Source organism: Ranitomeya imitator, chromosome 5, assembly GCF_032444005.1.
Source record: "Ranitomeya imitator isolate aRanImi1 chromosome 5, aRanImi1.pri, whole genome shotgun sequence".
NCBI classification, from domain to species: domain Eukaryota; kingdom Metazoa; phylum Chordata; class Amphibia; order Anura; family Dendrobatidae; genus Ranitomeya; species Ranitomeya imitator.
In genome coordinates, this window is record NC_091286.1 from 383,000,588 (window position 1) to 383,014,819 (window position 14,232).

General features: G+C 44.1%; 1 protein-coding gene across 1 annotated transcript in view; it reads left to right on the forward strand.

Moving 5' to 3' along the window:
* Positions 1-9,310, forward strand: part of HMGCLL1 (3-hydroxy-3-methylglutaryl-CoA lyase like 1) — a 203,940-nt gene extending 194,630 nt beyond the window's left edge. Inside the window, exon 10 of the mRNA XM_069768019.1 lies at positions 8,813-9,310. Within this exon, the coding sequence (XP_069624120.1) occupies positions 8,813-8,938 (126 nt within the window). The 3' untranslated portion in view covers positions 8,939-9,310. The remainder of the gene's footprint in view (positions 1-8,812) is intronic.
* The last annotated feature ends 4,922 nt before the right edge of the window (positions 9,311-14,232 follow it).

Sequence of the window (14,232 nt, forward strand, 5' to 3'; positions counted from 1 at the left end):
CGACAAAGCTCTCTCCAGAACCGAGATGCAAACTGGGGACCCCGGTCACTGACAATTTTGTCTGGCATGCCTTGTAGGCGGAAGATGTGTCTTATGAACAACGCTGCCAAGGCCCGTGCAGAAGGTAACCGTGGGAGCGGTACCAAATGCACCATTTTCGAGAAATGATCGGTAATAACCCAAATGACGGTACAGCCGCGAGACTTGGGCAAACCCACTACAAAGTCCATCCCGACCATCTCCCAGGGCCTGTCTGCCACCGGCAAGGGATAGAGTAAACCAGATGGCCGTTGTCGAGGAGACTTATTTTTGGCGCATGATACACAAGCCAGAACGCAATCTCTGACATCTCGGACCATATGCGGCCACCAGTACGTCCTTGCCAGTAGCTCAGATGTCCTCTTTGTCCCAAAGTGTCCACCCACCCTGGACGAATGAGCCCAAGAGAGAACCTCCGGTCGCAAATTAATGGGCACAAAAGTCTTGCCTGGAGGCACAGACTCCAGCGAAACCGGCGCTACGGTTCTCAGGCTCTCAGAAGGGACAATAAGCCGAGTCTCCACTTCCTCCTCTTCAGTTGACATAAGGGAGCGAGAGAGAGCGTCAGCACGAATATTCTTCTCCCCGGCGAGAAAATGAAGAGAAAAGTGGAACCGGGAAAAGAACAAGGACCATCTGGCTTGGCGAGAATTTAGCCACTGGGCTGTTTGTAAGTAGACCAAATTTTTGTGGTCCGTGTAAACCTGGATGGGAAACCGCGTACCTTCCAGAAGATTTCTCCACTCTGAAAAGGCCAACTTCATTGCCAGCAGCTCCCTATCCCCGATGGAGTAGGGTCTCTCCGCTGGCGAGAAGGTCTTAGAGAAGAAGAAGCATGGATGCTTCCGACCTTGAGCATCCTTCTGATAGAGGACTGCTCCAGCACCAACGGATGAAGCATCCACCTCCATTAGGAATGGCTTATCCACATCGGGACGATGTAAGATGGGAGCGCTAGCAAAGTGGGACTTAATAGAAGTGAAGGCCTTGGAGACCTCTTCCGACCACAATTTAGGATTCGCTCTCTTCTTGGTGAGGGCTACCAAGGGAGCTACCAGAGTTGAGAAGTGGGGAATGAACTGGCGATAATAGTTAATGAACCCCATAAAGTGCTGCACCGCTTTAAGAGAATGGGGCTCTTGCCAGTCCATTACAGCCTGTAGTTTGGCAGGATCCATAGCCAATCCCTGGGCGGAGATGATATAGCCCAGGAACGGTAAAGACTCCTGCTCAAACATACACTTCTCGAACTTAGCGTAAAGAGAGTTTGCCCGTAGGAGGTCAAAGACTCTGCCAACATCTCTCCGGTGGGAGTCAATATCTGGAGAAAAGATGAGAATATCATCCAGAAAGACTACAACTGAGGTGGAAAGCATATCCTGGAAGATGTCGTTGACAAAGTCTTGAAAAACGGCTGGGGCATTACAGAGCCCGAAGGGCATCACCAGATACTCATAGTGCCCATCTCTGGTGTTAAACGCCGTTTTCCATTCGTCCCCCTCACGGATGCGAATCAGGTTGTAAGCACCCCGCAGATCTAATTTAGTAAACACTCTAGCTCCCCGAAGCCTATCGAAGAGCTCGGATATCAAGGGCAAAGGATACTTGTTCTTAACGGTGATAGCGTTAAGACCCCTGTAGTCTATGCATGGACGTAGTTCCCCATTCTTCTTCTGCACGAAGAAGAACCCTGCCCCAGCAGGTGACACTGACTTCCTGATAAACCCTCTTGCCAGATTCTCTTGAATGTACTGAGACATGGCCTCCGTCTCCGGGAGAGATAATGGATAAACTCGACCCCGGGGAGGCTCCGCACCAGGCCAGAGATCGATAGGACAGTCATAGGGGCGATGGGGCAGAAGGGTCTCCGCCGCCTTTTTGGAGAACACGTCTGCGTAAGACCAATATTGCTTGGGAAGAGAGGATAGATCTGCGGGTACCTCAGTAGTAACAACCTGAACGCACTCTCGGTGACACCTACCCCCACATGATTCACCCCATCCCAGAATTCTGCCTGAGGACCACTCGATGTGAGGAGAGTGGTACCATAACCAAGGTATCCCCAACAGGACCTCATCAATACCCTCAGGAATGATGAGCAGAGAAATAATCTCCTGATGGGATGGTGACATGGACAGAGTAAAAGGGATGGTCTGATGTGTTATCTGTGCGGGGAGTGTCGACCCATTCACCACTCGCACCGTTACTGGTTGAGGTAGCATAACCAGGGGTATTGCGTGACGTTGGGCGAAGGCAGAAGACATAAAATTGCCCTCTGCCCCAGAATCCACGCAGAGGTCTACCGAGTACGAGGATGAGCCAAAAGTAATTGTCCCCTTAAAGGACAATTTGGAGGCAAACGTCTCAGTGTCTAGTGCACCTCCACCTACTACCACTAGACGCTGACGTTTCCTCGACCGCTGATGACATCTGGTGGCAAGATGTCCTGACTGTTGGCATACATGGCAACCCTGGAGTGCACGAGCGGTCTGGGACTTAGATCCCGCTCGTGACACCACCTTAGGTTCATGGAACTCAGGAACCTGGACTGGAGAGTCCAAAGGTTTGGCGAAGGTGGGAGCCAGCCGAAACCTCTGCCTACACTGGGCTCGCTCTAACCTCCGCTCGTGAAAACGGAGGTCAATGCGAGTAGATACTGTTATTAACTCTTCCAGTGTGGCGGGAATCTCCCTAGTGGCCAGAGCGTCCTTAACATGGTCAGCCAGCCCCCTCCAAAATATAGGGATAAGGGCTTTATCCGACCTCTCCAGCTCAGATGCTAGAGTGCGGAAGTGGACGGCAAAAAGGCTGACCAAGGACGAGCCCTGAGTCAGTGCCAACAATTGGAGCGCCGTTTCATGGGTGACACGAGGTCCTAAAAGACCTGTTTCAGAGTGCTCAGGAATAACGGAGCACTCTGCACCACATGATCGCCACGCTCCCACAGCGGCGTAGCCCACTGCAACGCCCTGTCCAACAATAAGGAAATTATAAAGCCCACCTTAGCCCGCTCTGTAGGGAAACGAGAGGCCAGAAGCTCGAGATGTATTGAGCACTGACTCACGAAACCCCTACAGGACTTACTGTCACCAGAAAATTCCTCTGGTAGCGGGAGGCGAGATAGCGTCAGTACAGGGGCAGCAGTGGACAAGGTAGCTGCAGCCACACTTGCAGCCTGAACAGCGACAGCAGTAACATCCACAGCTGAGGTTGAATGCTCTAGAGCCGCCAACCTTCCCTCCAGCTGCTGGATGTACCGCTGTAAACGCTGATCGTCCGCCATTTACTAGCCAGACCTTGGCGCTAGTATTATGTTAGGACTGGCGGAACGCACCAAGTACAAGAAGAAATGGAACTAGGTGCGTTAGCAGTCCGAGGTCCACCGTGCAGGTAAAAACCCTGCTGCTAGTAAGAAGGACTATATGGCGGTACTACAAGTATACACGCACGGGTTAACTGCACCCTGCGTGAAAGAAGCAATCCTGTTGCATCACAGGACCGCGGTACCGCACATAGAGCGCGAGCAATAAGTCAGCGAACTCAACCCCAACTAGGATTGAAGTCCGATTAGACACTTCCTGGCAAAACACCGCAACTGGGTGTGTAAGGAAACGAAATAATAATATAAAGGCACAAGAGTGCGAGCGGTGCCGCACAGACGAACGCCACTAACCACCCAGGCTTGGGTCAGGAAAGCGCAGAGCAAGCGCACGGCGCCGTACAGGCGGACACAGCAACTGGTAGCTGTAATGTGTGTTACGTGCTGTTGGATAAGTCGGGCGCTAGATAGCAAACATACAACTTCCGCGAACAGACATTCAATAGGGAGGGTATTTTAAAGAGTGACTTTCACTCACAACACACACACATATTTACAAGACAATACTAGCGCATGGCCATGCGGTCATGCGCAGTTTATATAGCTGCAGCACAGGAAACAGCTACAGAAGTTTTGCCCTTTCAGGACCTGCCAAAAGGACCTATGGGATGTGCTGCAGTACCTGAGCATGTGACCCTCGATCTCCAACAGGAGATCTTGCCCTGGGCATGCTCAGTGTGTGCAAATAAGGACTTAGATCCAGAAACGTCCAGTCGCCGCTGCCCAGCACTGGCTTCAATGGCAGAAGCAGGAAAAGCAGCAGTAACTCTTCGCACAGAGTCAGACTGAGCGAGACGCTGGGTTCGACGTCCCTGCTGAGCAGACTCCACTGCGGCTGGAGGAGAATGGGAGACCGCAGCGGAGACGGATCGAGATTCCCCCTGTGCAGCAGAGGAAACTCGACTCCTAACAGGGTAGGGCTGGCTCAAGATTTTCGTGGGCCCAGGAAACGCGGAATACTTCACGGCGGTGGAGCAGGGAGAGGTAAGTATTTCAACTTTGCAAGTGATGTGATCCTGAACAAGCAGGGGGGGGCACTCGTTGGCACTGGCACAGGGCCCCTCATAGTACGGTGGTGTGTTTGACGGCAGGTGGTGCCTCCCACTGGCAGAGACACTTTTTCATACTATGAGGGGCCCTGTGCCAGTGACGTCGCCAATGAGTATGCCCCCCCACCTGATGAAGGAACCTGCACTTTCATCTGCACCTTCCTTTTTGTCCCCGTGTAAGGTGGTATAGTATGCGGGAAATGGAACCTGACTTTCAGCATGGTCAGATTCTGGCTGTGTAGAGTGCAAAGGGAATGTAGTGGTCTGGGTCAATGTACCAGCAGACTCATCTAGCAGTGGCTGGGCAATGGGCAGGATAAGGATGAAACACAGATATAGGCCCAAATAATAAAGTAGGCTAAATGCAGTTCAAAATTGGTAACAGGACTAAACAGGCGGCATTGCTTTGTTCAGTGGAGGAAAACTGTAATGAGTGGCAGACACTGTTAGTAGGTCCAAATAATAAAGTGGGCTAAATGTCTGCCAAAAAAATTGTTCATAAATAAACAGGCGGCATAGCTAGGTACAGGGGTGGGCTCCTCTGCTGAGTAGCAGACAGTGGTAGTAGGCGCAAAGTATTAACTGGTCTAAATGGAGGCCAGGGCCCCTGTATATTTTAAATATCATCTATCATTTCAACAAATTTGTATTGGCAGTGTCATTGAATGATTTAACAGCACAGACTACACAGTGCTGGAGCAGGGAGAGGTAAGTATTGCAAGTGGTAGAGCACTATTTGAGCTGGGGGGAACACTCTCTCATGGGCGGCGGTACTAGCACAGGGCCCCTTATATTACGATTGTGTGTCTGACGGTGGTTGTGCACCACCGTCAGAGACACTTCATTGTACTATGAGGGACCCTGTGCCAGTGCCGTCACCCAAGAGTGGGCCCACCCACCTGTCCAGGCAAACGGCACTCGCACGGGTCCTTGCGCCAGGTGGTGATCACGGCCCTGTGGGGGGAGTCAGCCCATTTAGGGAGGTATAAAAATGGCCTATGGTGGACATTCAGCAGCTGCAAATGGAGGAATTGGAGAAGTCAGTAAGAGGAGGCAAAAAGCAAGACATTTTTCAGGCAAGCTACGTGTCAGCAGAGGAAGGTGGGGCAAAATAATTTGAAATCCATGATTGGTTCATTTTAATGAAGGTTAGATCATCCGGCTTTAAGAGCTGTTTTCCTACTCCCAGATAAGGGAGCCTTCGAGGCCTTTTTTTAGCCAGACGATGATGCTGGCTCAACACCTCCAGCCTTAGGTGCTATTGTGCTTTTGCCACTACCACCAGATGCACCACCACCACCACCATCAGTACCAGCTGGCAACCACTGCCCCCGGGCTCTTCCTCCAGACTTTCTCACTTTTTGGAAAATCTAACCAAAATAACAACTGTTATATGGTACTGTAAAACAAGGTAAAAGGTGTATATAAACTTGTTGAGAATTTAAATCTCCCTTTTTTGGGGGGGAGACTGAACCAAAACTCAGGCCCTGTGCATAAAACAACACAATGTAAGTGGCAGAAAGTGGCTGGCTGATATACGATAAACTAACAGGACTGAAGTATATCCACTTTGTGAGAATTTGAATCTCACTTTTTTGGGGGGAGACTGAACCAAAACTCAGGCCCTGTGCATAAAACAACACAATGTAAGTGACAGAAAGTGGCTGGCTGATATACCACAAACTAACAGGACTGAAGTTTATCCACTTTGTGAGAATTTGAATCTCCCTTTTTTGGGGGGAAACTGAACCAAAACTCAGGCCCAGTGTATATAACAACGCAATCTAAGTGGCAGAAAGTGGCTGGCTGACATACGACAAACTAATAGGGCTGCATTAGATCCACTTTGTGAGAATTTGAATCTCACTTTTTTGTGTGGACAAATAAACAAGATAACTGTGCAGAAAGGAGCAACAGGATTTTTTATTTTAAAAAAAGCAGTTGGTTTGCACAGCAGCGTGCAAACAGCAATGCAGCTATCAGGGAGCCTTATAAGGCAGCCTAATAAGCTACAGAGCTGATGCACAAAAATATAAACTCCACTGTCCCTGCAAAAAAATGGTGGTGTTGGACAGTGGAAATCGCTACAGCACAAGCAGTTTGGGGGTTAATCTTCCCTTCCTAACTATATCCCTTTTTCTGATGAAGCTGCAGCAACCTCTCCCTATGCTAAGATCGGCAGAAGTAAGATGGGGGTCGGCGTGCACGCCCCTTTATAGCCCCTGTGATGCCGCAGAAAGCAAGCTATTCACTGTCATGCCCATCTCTAAGATGGTGGGGACCGAGACCTATGTCATCATGCTGCCCACATTCTGCGTCCTCCTCCATTGGCGGAAAAATGGCGCTGAAAGCGTCATATGAAACGCGACTTTTGCACGCAGATCGGCGACCTCATGGCCGATCCCACACTAGGATCAGGTCGGGTTTCATGAAACCTGAATTTGCTGAAAGTCGGCGACTTTTGAATTTGTCCAATCCGTTTCGCTCAACCCTAATTACTAGTGATGGGCAAACGTGCTCCGATAGTGTGTTATCTGAGCATGTTCGGGTGTTATCCGAGTATCTTGGGCACGCTCAAGTCCTTGTGGCTGCATGTTTTATGGCTGTTGGAGAGCCGCAGAACATGTGGGGATTGCTTAACAAACAGGCAATCCCCAAATGCAATTGCAGGGAATCGAACATATTATTTGAGGTTACCCGAGATACTTGGATAACACCCAGCATGCTTGGATAGCTCATTATCACAGCACAATCTCTCATCACTAATTATTATTTTATTGAAATGTTTAAACCAAAACATGCTGGTAGTTGTTCACACCATTAATTGAAAATGAAAATGATCAGAACTCTAGAGCGCCTTCTTAATGGGAATCTGTCACCCCATTTTAGGCCTATAAGCTAAGGCCACCGCCATCAGGGGCTTATCTACAGCATTCTATAATGCTGTAGATAAGCCCCCAATGTAACCTGAAAGATAAGAAAAACAAGTAAGATTATACTCACCCAGGGGTGGTCCCGGTTTGGTCCAGTCCGATGGGCATCGCGATCCGGGTCTGGTACCTCCTATCTTCATACGATGACGTCCTCTTCTTTGCTTCCTGTCACGGCGCCTGCACAGGCGTATTTTGTCTGCCGTGTTGAGGGCAGAGCAAAGTACTGCAGTGCGCAGGTGCCGGGAAACGTCAGAGAGGTGAGTATAATCTAACTTGATTCTCTTATCTTTCAAGTTACATCGGGGGGCTTATCTACAGCATTACAGAATGCTGTAGATAAGCCCCTGATGGCGGTGGCCTTAGTTTTTAGGCCTAAAATGGGGTGACAGATTCCCTGTAAAAGGAACAGAGGTGTACTGTACATGCTTGGGGCTGCAGATCATGACAGTTAGACCCCCAGTGATAAGTAAGTCATTCCCTAGCCTATGGATTCTGGAACTTATGATTAGGAGAATAATCATTTTGTATCAAAAAACTGCATATAGATACTGTAGAAAGGAGCTATACAACAAATAAGATATATAGGTATATAATAATAATAATATTTTTTATTTATATTGCACCAACATATTCCACAGCACTTTATAATTAAGTGGGGACATGTACAGACAATAAATTCAGTACAAGTTAAGACAATATATAGAGTGGCATATAAAATTTGGAGCACCCCTGGTCAAAATTACTGTTATTGTGAACAGTTAAGCAAGTTGAGGATGAAATGATCTCTAAAATCTTCACCTCCACTGTTTCTGCTAACTGCCAATTCTTAATTACATTTTGAACTGGGGAAAGGACAACTTGAAAATGCTTTACAATCTTCTTATAGCCTTCTCCTTCTTTAGGGCTTCCACTGTTATCATTTTTAGAGTGCTAGGCAGCTGCATAGAAGAACCCATGGCTGCTATTTTGGCACAAGGTTTGAAGAGGCTGGGTTTCTATAAAGCTGGGAAATTTGCATAACCTCTCCTTTGCTAATGATGACATTGAACAAGCCATAACCCTAATAGGCTAATTAAGGTCTGAAACATTGGTCAAAGTTATCTGAGCACACATCTCCAAGGGTGCCCAAACTATTGCATATGTCCATTTTACTTTATGTCAATTTTAAAATGTAAAAAATGACAATATATATTTTTTTGCCTAAAATACAAAGGAAATGTATCATCTTTAGCTTTAGGTTTTTTAGAGATCATTTCTTCTTCAACTTGCTTAGCTGTTCACAATAACAATAATTTTGACCAAGGGTGCCCAAACAGTTACATGCCACTGTATATAGTATATTTAAGCATTTAAATATTTATATTGCATGATTTCACTAATTTACTTAACTATTGGTTTCTTTGTGTTCCTAGGGTGTTGACCTCTACAAAGTCATGGAAGCTGGGAATTTTATATCCTCTGTGTTAAATAAGAAGACAAATTCCAAAGTTTCATTAGCAGCATTATGCAGTGAACATTTTAAAGTGCCCGCAGAATGAATATTTTAACAAATGTATCCAATTAAGCTAAATTGAATGAATTAAATATAATTTATTTTAGAATATATTTTTTTATTTTCTGAGCTGTGATAGAAATTATAGTAAGAAATTGTTGTCTTAGCAGCAATGTTATATGAAGCCATAATATTCTTTTTATTATTAGTACTTTCCTTGTTATGTTATATGGAATACTATTGCATGGATAATACATATATTGTAATTGCTATAACTTCATAGAATGCTAATATTCTAATAGCATTGGAGTGGTATACCAGCAACATAATTGAAAGTTTGTCAATAACTGAATGTAACCTATATGTACATGTTCTAGTTGCTGTATATAATGTTGAAATGTGATTGTGCTTGAAGGTTTAATATACTCTTGGGTGATCTATAAAGTACTATATATATATATATATATATATATATATATATATGTATATGTATATATATATGTATGTATATATGCATATATATATGTATATATATATATATGTATATATATATATGTATATATATATATATGTATATATATATATGTATATATATATATATATGTATATATATATATGTATATATATATATATGTATATATATATATATGTTTATATATATATATATATATATATAGATGGCTTCAAGCTAGTAAAAGCTTAGCAATAGCTGCATATGTTACAGCATGTCAACAAGTCTAAGCTTCGCATTGTTCTTCCTGTGTTGGAAAGTTTTCAAAAAACAAAAAACATTTTAGAACTTACTGTATGTTTTTGTGAAAGTGGTACTTCAGGTGACAAAGAGAAATTAATTTTAATACTTACCTCTCCTCAGCTTTACCATACCACTTCCACTGTTACGCAGCCGAGACAGTTTATCTGTCTTTTCTCTCTTCTGTCCTCTCTCTACTGTCTTCTTCTATCTTATTCTACCACCAGATCTCCTGCACTGCTATTTTCACTTAGTCCTCCATTACGTAGGGTTGTAGGTAAGATAAACAACTTCGCTCTCAAGATATCTTGAATTTTAGATCAATAAGTGAGTTTTATTCATGCAATAGGCACAAAACAAGAGACGTAGAATGTCAATGCAAAGACGACGACACAGGGAACATTTTGACGCTTCACGAGTCTTTGTTACAAAGTCACCAGAGAAAACAGTTAAAAAAATACATATAAAATTGCTGTACAGGACTTGATGTGACTGACAGATACTTAGTTCTTTGCCCTTATACTGGATATTGCTTGCAATTTTTTTCTGTACAGTATATACAGTGTTCCAAGAATATATTACAGTATTCAAAAAATACAATATACAGTAGAAGTGTAAAGAACTAAGCATCTGACAGCCACAGCATGTCCTGTACAGCAATTTTATATGTATTTTTTCCCTGTGTTGTTGCATTTACCTTCACGTTCTACGTCACGTATTTTGTGCCTATTGTATGAATAAAAATCACATTGTTCTAAAATTCAAGATATTGTGAGAGGGCAGTTGTTTATCTCCTCCCTACTATTTGGGATAACCACACAGTCTGACCAGCACCTCCCAAGAATACCATGTGCACACCATATTATCTTTGCTATTATGTGGGTTTGGACACACATCATTGAATTCAATGACAATCGGCATATCACATGAGCTGGCACGTGGTGCGACTTTGCGTCATTGAGATGTCACATTAAGATGTCACATTAAGATACAAAACTATGTAAAGCAGTTAATACAAGAGAAGATAGTATTCTGCTACAGATGGATCTGGATAAGTCGAAAACTTGGGCTGAAAAGTGGCAGATGAGGTTTAACAATGATAAATGTAAGGTTATACACATGGGAAGAAGGAATCAATATCACCATTACACACTGAACGGGAAACCACTGGGTAAATCTGACAGGGAGAAGGACTTGGGGATCCTAGTTAATGATAAACTTACCTGGAGCAGCCAGTGCCAGGCAGCAGCTGCCAAGGCAAACAGGATCATGGGGTGCATTAAAAGAGGTCTGGATACACATGATGAGAGCATTATACTGCCTCTGTACAAATCCCTAGTTAGACCGCACATGGAGTACTGTGTCCAGTTTTGGGCACCGGTGCTCAGGAAGGATATAATGGAACTAGAGAGAGTACATGTTCACAGATCGACCAGAAGAAGAATCCAATTTCACCTGTCAGAAGTGTAGACTAGTGGCCCTTTTAGAAGAAAGGGTGCGGGGTCTGGAAGAAAGAATAGCAACTTTGAAACTCATCAAAGAGAATGAAGACTTTCTAGACAGAACAGAAGCATCTCTACTGGTCACAGAAGGTGCAAAAAGTGTCAGAGAACCTCCAAAAGCAGATGAGTGGAAGCATGTGACCAAAAGAAGCAAGAAGACCATGGAGAAATCACCAACCACACAACTGAAGAACCGATATCAAATCTTTGTAGAGGATGAAGATGGCACACCTAAGAATGAAGCAATACCAGCAAGCAAAAAAGAAAAGGGCACACAGCAACAAGTGACAGCAAAAAGTACAGCCAAGAAGCAACGAAGAGTGGTGGTGGTGGGAGACTCACTACTGAGAGGCACCGAAGCAGCCATCTGCAGACCGGACATAACTGCAAGAGAAGTATGCTGCCTTCCAGGTGCGATGATCAAGGATGTGACCGATAGGATACCAAAGCTCTTCAGCTCCAAGGACGTCCACCCATTTCTTCTGATACATGTTGGCACCAATGACACGGCAAGGAAGGACCTACCGACAATCTGCAAGGACTTTGAAGAGTTGGGGAAGAAAGTAAAGGAACTGGATGCACAGGTAGTTTTTTCTTCTATCCTTCCAGTAGACGGGCATGGCACCAGGAGATGGAACAGGATCCTTGATGCAAACAACTGGCTAAGACGATGGTGCAGACAACAAGGATTTGGATTCCTGGACCACGGTGTGAATTACTGGTATGATGGACTCCTCGCCAGAGACGGACTACACCTCAACAAACCTGGGAAACACACATTCGCCAGAAGACTCGCTACACTCATCAGGAGGGCGTTAAACTAGAAGAAGAGGGGACGGGAAGAAAAACATTAGACTCGAACAAAGACGACCCAGGAAAACATACTCAGAAGGGAGGTAAGAACATTTCTAAAACAATCCACAGTGAGGAGATTGGAACAAAACAAAATCCTCTAAACTGCATGCTCGCAAACGCCAGAAGCCTGACAAACAAGATGGAAGAACTAGAAGCAGAAATATCTACAGGTAACTTTGACATAGTGGGAATAACCGAGACATGGTTAGATGAAAGCTATGACTGGGCAGTTAACTTACAGGGTTACAGTCTGTTTAGAAAGGATCGTAAAAATCGGAGAGGAGGAGGGGTTTGTCTCTATGTAAAGTCTTGTCTAAAGTCCACTTTAAGGGAGGATATTAGCGAAGGGAATGAGGATGTCGAGTCCATATGGGTTGAAATTCATGGAGGGAAAAATGGTAACAAAATTCTCATTGGGGTCTGTTACAAACCCCCAAATATAACAGAAAGCATGGAAAGTCTACTTCTAAAGCAGATAGATGAAGCTGCAACCCATAATGAGGTCCTGGTTATGGGGGACTTTAACTACCCGGATATTAACTGGGAAACAGAAACCTGTGAAACCCATAAAGGCAACAGGTTTCTGCTAATAACCAAGAAAAATTATCTTTCACAATTGGTGCAGAATCCAACCAGAGGAGCAGCACTTTTAGACCTAATACTATCTAATAGACCTGACAGAATAACAAATCTGCAGGTGGTTGGGCATTTAGGAAATAGCGACCACAATATTGTACAGTTTCACCTGTCTTTCACTAGGGGGACTTGTCAGGGAGTCACAAAAACATTGAACTTTAGGAAGGCAAAGTTTGAACAGCTTAGAGATGCCCTTAATCTGGTAGACTGGGACAATATCCTCAGAAATGAGAATACAGATAATAAATGGGAAATGTTTAAGAACATCCTAAATAGGCAGTGTAAGCGGTTTATACCTTGTGGGAATAAAAGGACTAGAAATAGGAAAAACCCAATGTGGCTAAACAAAGAAGTAAGACAGGCAATTAACAGTAAAAAGAAAGCATTTGCACTACTAAAGCAGGATGGCACCATTGAAGCTCTAAAAAACTATAGGGAGAAAAATACTTTATCTAAACAACTAATTAAAGCTGCCAAAAAGGAAACAGAGAAGCACATTGCTAAGGAGAGTAAAACTAATCCCAAACTGTTCTTCAACTATATCAATAGTAAAAGAATAAAAACTGAAAATGTAGGCCCCTTAAAAAATAGTGAGGAAAGAATGGTTGTAGATGACGAGGAAAAAGCTAACATATTAAACACCTTCTTCTCCACGGTATTCACGGTGGAAAATGAAATGCTAGGTGAAATCCCAAGAAACAATGAAAACCCTATATTAAGGGTCACCAATCTAACCCAAGAAGAGGTGCGAAACCGGCTAAATAAGATTAAAATAGATAAATCTCCGGGTCCGGATGGCATACACCCACGAGTACTAAGAGAACTAAGTAATGTAATAGATAAACCATTATTTCTTATTTTTAGGGACTCTATAGCGACAGGGTCTGTTCCGCAGGACTGGCGCATAGCAAATGTGGTGCCAATATTCAAAAAGGGCTCTAAAAGTGTACCTGGAAATTATAGGCCAGTAAGTCTAACCTCTATTGTTGGTAAAATATTTGAAGGGTTTCTGAGGGATGTTATTCTGGATTATCTCAATGAGAATAACTGTTTAACTCCATATCAGCATGGGTTTATGAGAAATCGCTCCTGTCAAACCAATCTAATCAGTTTTTATGAAGAGGTAAGCTATAGACTGGACCACGGTGAGTCATTGGACGTGGTATATCTCGATTTTTCCAAAGCGTTTGATACCGTGCCGCACAAGAGGTTGCTACACAAAATGAGAATGCTTGGTCTGGGGGAAAATGTGTGTAAATGGGTTAGTAACTGGCTTAGTGATAGAAAGCAGAGGGTGGTTATAAATGGTATAGTCTCTAACTGGGTCGCTGTGACCAGTGGGGTACCGCAGGGGTCAGTATTGGGACCTGTTCTCTTCAACATATTCATTAATGATCTGGTAGAAGGTTTACACAGTAAAATATCGATATTTGCAGATGATACAAAACTATGTAAAGCAGTTAATACAAGAGAAGATAGTATTCTGCTACAGATGGATCTGGATAAGTTGGAAACTTGGGCTGAAAGGTGGCAGATGAGGTTTAACAATGATAAATGTAAGGTTATACACATGGGAAGAGGGAATCAATATCACCA